The 6,000-nt window shown below is 39.6% G+C and overlaps 1 protein-coding gene across 2 annotated transcripts in view; it reads right to left on the reverse strand.

Moving 5' to 3' along the window:
- Positions 1-6,000, reverse strand: part of Stk31 (serine/threonine kinase 31) — a 148,773-nt gene that overhangs the window by 21,516 nt on the left and 121,257 nt on the right. For both annotated transcript variants that reach the window (XM_032905289.1, XM_032905290.1), the window contains one exon: positions 3,145-3,267. In XM_032905289.1, coding sequence (XP_032761180.1) covers positions 3,145-3,267 — 123 coding nt within the window. The remainder of the gene's footprint in view (positions 1-3,144; positions 3,268-6,000) is intronic.

Genomic DNA, 6,000 nt, shown 5'->3' on the forward strand with positions numbered 1-6,000 from the left:
ATGGGTGTTCCCCCCAATCCATCCCCTGTCCAACCCCCCTCCCCCCCTTCCCCTGCACTGGGGTTCCACCCTTGTTAGGACCAAGGGCTTCTTTCCCCTTTACTTGTGCCCCAACAAGGCAATTCTCTGCTACATATTCAGTTGGAGCCCTGGGTCCAGTCATGTACAGTCTTCAGTAGTGGTTTAGCTCAATGGAACTCTATTATTGGCATTGTTGTTCTTAGGGGTTTGCAAGCCCCTCTCAGCTCTTTCAGTCTTTTCCTCTAATTTCCCCCAAAGGGGTCTGTTCTCAATGCAGTGTTTGCTGCTAGCATTAACCTCTGTATTGTACATGCTCTGGATATTGTCTCTCAGGGAGAGATCTATATCCCATCCCTTTCAGCATGCAGTTTTTAGCTTATCTAGTTTTGGTGGCTGTATATATATGGGCCACATGTGGGGCAGGCTCTGGTGGCCATTCCTTCCAGTCTCTGCTCTAAACTTTGCCTCCATGCCCTCCTATGTTTATTTTTCGATTGTAGTAGTAGGACATCCATATTTTGGTCATCCTTCTTCTTGAGCTTCCTGTGGTCTTTGGAGTGCATCTTGTGTAATTCAAATTTTTCAGATAATATCCACTTTTCAATGAGTGCAAACCAAGTGTGTTTTTCTGTGATTGTGTTACTTCACTCAGGATGGTATTTTCTAGTTCATTCCATTTGCCTATGAATTTCATGAAGTCATTGTTTTTGATAGCTGAGTAGTACTCCATTGTGTAGATGTACCACATTTTTTGAATCCATTCCCCTGTTGAACGGCATCTGGGTTCTTTCTAGCTTCTGGCTATTATAAATAAGGCTGTTATGAACTTAGTGGAATATGTGTCTTTGTTGTATGTTGGAGCATCTTTTGGGTATATGCCCAGAAAAGATATAGCTGGGTCCTCAGGTAGTGGAATGTCCAATTTTCTGAGAAACCTCCAGACTGATTTCCAGAGTGGTTATACCAGTTTGCAATCCCACCAACAATGGAGGAGTGTTCCTCTTTCTCCACATCCTTGCCAGCATCTATTGTCACCTGAGTTTTGTGTCTGTCATTCTGACTTTGGCATGAGGTGGAATCTCAGGTTGCTTGATTTGCATTTTCCTGATGACCTAAAGGGTGTAAGACATTTCTTTAGGTGCTTTTTGGCGTCGATATTCTCAGCTGAGAATGTTTTGGTAGCTCTTTACCCCATTTTAATAATGGTTATTTGGCTCTGAGTCTAACTTCCTTGAGTTCTTTGTATATTTTGGATATTAGCCCTTATCATATGTAGGATTGGTAAAGATCTTTTCCACAATCTGTTGGGTTTATACTTGTCCTAATATTGTGATGTCCTTTGCGCCTTGCAGAAGCTTTGCAGTTTATGAGGTCCCATTTGTCGATTCTTAATCTTAGGCATAAAGCCACTGGTGTTTTGTTCGGAAATTTTCCCTAATACTTATGTGATTAGGGCTCTTCCCACTTTCTCTTCTACTAGCTTCGTGTATCTGGTTTTGTAACAGGTACTTCATCCATGGACTTCAACTTTGTACAGGGTGATAAGAATGGATCAATTTGCATTCTTCTACATGCGACCTCAGTTGAACCAGCAGCACTATTTGTTGAAAAATGCTTTCTTCCTTCATTGAATGGTTTTAGCTCCATTGTCAAGATCATGACCATAGATGTGGAACCATTTCTGAGTCTTCGTTCTGTTCAATGATCTATCTGCCTATCTCTGTGCCTATATCCTTACAGTTTTTAATGACTATTGCTCTGTAGGATAGTGATACTCTGAAGTTTGTTTTATTGTTGAATATAGTTTTTCGCTATCCTGGGTTTTTGATATTCCAAATGAATTTGAAAAATTGCTCTTTCTATCTCTATAGAGAATTGAGTAGGAATTTTCATGGGGATTACATGAACCTGTAGATTGCTTTTGGCAAAATGGCCATTTTTACTGTATTAATCCTGCCAATCCATGAGCATGGGAGATCTCTCCATCTTCTGACATTTTCTTCAATTTCTTCTTCAGAGATTTGAAGTACTTGTCATACAGATATTTCACTTGCTTGGTTAAAGTCACACCAAGATATTTTATATTATTTTTAGGACTATTGTGAAGGATGTCATTTCCCTAATTTCTTTCTCAGCCTGTTTATCTTTTGAGTAGAGGAAGGCTTAACGTCAACCTCCATGTTCTCTCTACAGCTTCCTCCTAGCTTGAGAGAATGTGGCAGCAGAGACACTACTACCATCGAGTCAGGATGTGTATTTCAAGGCTTTGGTGTAGGGGCCTGCCTTGGGAGTTAGATGGGTAGAGATTGCTGTCCAGTGCAGAGAAAAGCTTGGCAGGTGGGAGGGGATGGAGCAAAGAGGAGAGGTTTTGCTGAGATTAAGATATCTTGCACTAGATATCTGGGGCACTGCAATGCCAGACCAAGTGGGGGCAAAAGACAGCATTTTATTTTTTATAATTTTATAGCAACATCTCATGGAGGCATGTCCTCAAGAGAGGCTCCTTTTTCTGGGATAACCCCAGCTTATGTCAAGCTGAGAAACAAAACCAGCCAGTACAGTCGGTAAACAGCTTGCCACCCAAGCATGAATACCTGAGTCTGATCCCCAGAACCCATGTAATAAAAAGGATAAAAAGAAGCTGGGCCTAGTTGCCCAAGCCTGTCATCCCAGTATAAGAAGATTAATGGGCAGGCAGCCTAGCCTACTCAGCAAGCTCCAGGACAATGACGGACCCTGTCTCAGCAATCCAAGATGACCCTAAGTGATTCATCCAAAGTTGACCCCTGGCCTCTACAAGCATACACACAGAGATGCAGTGCACTACACACAAGCACACACACAGAGATGCAGTGCACTACAAACAAGTATACACACAGAGATGCAGTGCACTACACACAAGCACACACACAGAGATGCAGTGCACTACACACAAGCATACACACAGAGATGCAGTGCACTACGCACAAATACAACCATCCACAAACACATCCACAAGCAAATTCTACTTTTAAAAAATGTAGCATTATTCTTCATCCAGAAAAATTGCTAAAAATAACTAAAGTCATACCTTTACATTCTGAAATATATGTAAATTGCTAATGATTTTTTAAAGCAACATACCCATAATAAAAGACAGCCATAAGCATATAAGTCTGAACTTGCAGAAGGAGGTTTTCCAATTTTCAATTCTGGTGACAGCAAACTCAATCCACCAACCATCATGTTCACTGAAGCTCTCTGGCTCTACAAAAACAGTATTTTAAACAATGAAGGTTTTGTGTGAAAGACTCTGTTCTCAATTTAAAAGTTCTTTTGAAATATTTCATTGTCTATCTCTCAAATACATAATTTTCTATTCTTACAAATTTTACTTTTATTATACTCAAGTGTAGATGTGGACTGAAAATGACTGACTCTGGTGTTTTTAATCACAGACATCGTTTTGTGTTTTTTAATTTTAATCTACCATGTGTATACGCATGTGGGCATGTTTGTGTGAATATATGCTTATGAACAGATGAAAAAGCAAGCATGTGTGTCACTCAACATATGTGGGGTCAGAGAATAACTTTCTGGAGAAAGCCTTTGCCTTTTTGCCTTATTGAAGCAGGGTCTTTTTGTTCTTTCTGCTACTACACCATCTACTCAAAGCAAACTGGACAGCAAACTGAATTCTCTTATTTCTACCTTCCATCCGGAAGTGCTGGGATTGCAAGTAGAGGCCGGTGTGTTGGGTTTTCTTGGTTTTTACATGGTCTCCAGGGATCAAACTCAGGTCATCAGGCTTGCACAGACAGCACTTCCCTCACAAAGCCACCTCCCCTGCTCCCTACTTCTATAGTTTAATAAATTGACAAAGAAGTACTATTTTCTAATTCTGAACATCCTAAATATTTTAAATGAAATTATACAAATTACTTTTTCTTTTGACTATTTTCTAAATATAACATTTTCCAAGAAATCAAATAAATATAAAGGCAATTCATGATAATAAATTCAGTCTGCCCTTAAGGTACAATTCTGGCTCACATTTATTTGCTGTATGATTTAAATTTTAATTTCTCCAAGTCTAAACTAATTTTTAAAATGGAAATAACATCTACATAATAGAGCTGTCCTAAAGATGTTAGAATAGCACCTACCTTAATTCGCTAAGTCTTAATTGTACATCTTCTCCACTTACTATCTCTACCCCAACTTCTCAAAGTAGAGTCTAAGATCCAGAAGCTAAGGCATCAACTGGGAAAGTTAAATGAGCAACTAAAAGAGCATGATGGGAAAGAATACCTGACGACGAATGGATACAAAAGAGGAGGAGTGATGGTCGGAATAGTCAGGTCCACAATTGTACCAATGCTATGCTCAAAAAATAAACTGACATGAATCCTTAAAACTTACTTGTAAAATCCTTATTTCCTTATGCTATCATAATTCTTAAATAAATTAATGTGCGACAATAGAATGTTTCAGAAAATTAATCTATGTAAATCCTGTACAACTTTTGATTAGTTTTATATTAATTTTTGAGCTATCATATGAAAACCACTAAGATTATATATCCATCATTTATTCTAAAACTTGTAAATGACCAAAGTACAAAACATCAATGCTTGACAAGAATGTATGTGAAGAAACTGGATCTTTGTCTGATGCTCATGAGGACAAAAAAAAAACTTTGGAAAAGTTTCTCAAGAAGGCAAACAGTAAACTGGATGTATTTATTTTAAACCTATCAGAATCAATACATTACTTAAAATTTTTGTGTTGATCGTTACTATAAACAATTTAAAACCTGCTTTTTAAAAATGGTCTAAGCTTGTCTCTCAAGAAAAGAATAAAACATAGTATTCTTATTCCTAGAGTCCATAGCACCTGAAATATAGCAAAAAAGTTCTGTTGTCAATTTTTCTAACAAGTTTTGGCAATAAAAAATCCAGACATAATGGCTGTCTCTTGAGAGGCTCTGCCAGAACATGAAAAATACAGAGGCAGACACTCACAGTCAGCCATTGAACTGAGAACAAGGTCCCCATTGGAGGAGTTGAAAAAAAGATTGAAGGAGCTAAAGGAGTGTCTAGCCCCTAAGACAACAATACCAACCAACCAAAGCTCCCAGGGACTAAACCACCATCCAAAGAGTACACATGGACTGACCCATGGCTCCAGCTCTATATGTAGCAGAGGATGGCCTTGTTGGGCACCAATGGGAGGAGAAGCCCTGGGTCCTGCCAAGGCTGGACACCCTCCCCCCCAGTATCAGGGAATCTCAGGGCCAGGAGGTGGGAAGGAGTGGGTGGTTGGGTGGGAGAACGCCATTATAGAAGAAGGAGGAGAGGGGATGGAATAGGAGGTTTATGGATGGGAAACTGGGAAAGGGGATAACATTTTAAATGTAAATAAAAAAAATATCCAATAAAAAATGTAAGAAAAAATCCAGGCATAGTAATGCTTAAGGATTTAGATTCTCTATACTGGGACCCTTGAAACTTAGATAGAGAAAATTTTCAACCAGAATATCAACAATAGAGCATAATCTTGCACGGTAGGAAGATAAACTAGTTGATCAAGAATTCCTGCCACAAGTTTAGAACAGAGGCAGAAGAAACACCCATTCAGAGCCTGCCCCACATGTGGCCCATACATATACAGCCACCAAACTAGATAAGATGGATGAAGCAAAGAAGGGCAGGCTGACAGGAACCGGATGTAGATCTCTCCTGAGAGACACACCCAGAATACAGCAAATACATAGGCGAAAGCCAGCAGCAAACCATTGTACTGAGAACAGGACCCCCGTTGAAGGAATCAGAGAAAGGACTGAAAGAGCTGAAGGGGCTCGAGACCCCATATGAACAACAATGCCAAGCAACCAGAGCTTCCAGGGACTAAGCCACTACCTAAAGACTATACATGGACTGACCCTGGACTCTGACCTCATAGGTAGCAATGAATATCCTAGTAAGAGCACCAGTGGAA

This window comes from Rattus rattus, chromosome 6 (genome assembly GCF_011064425.1).
Source record: "Rattus rattus isolate New Zealand chromosome 6, Rrattus_CSIRO_v1, whole genome shotgun sequence".
Taxonomy (NCBI): domain Eukaryota; kingdom Metazoa; phylum Chordata; class Mammalia; order Rodentia; family Muridae; genus Rattus; species Rattus rattus.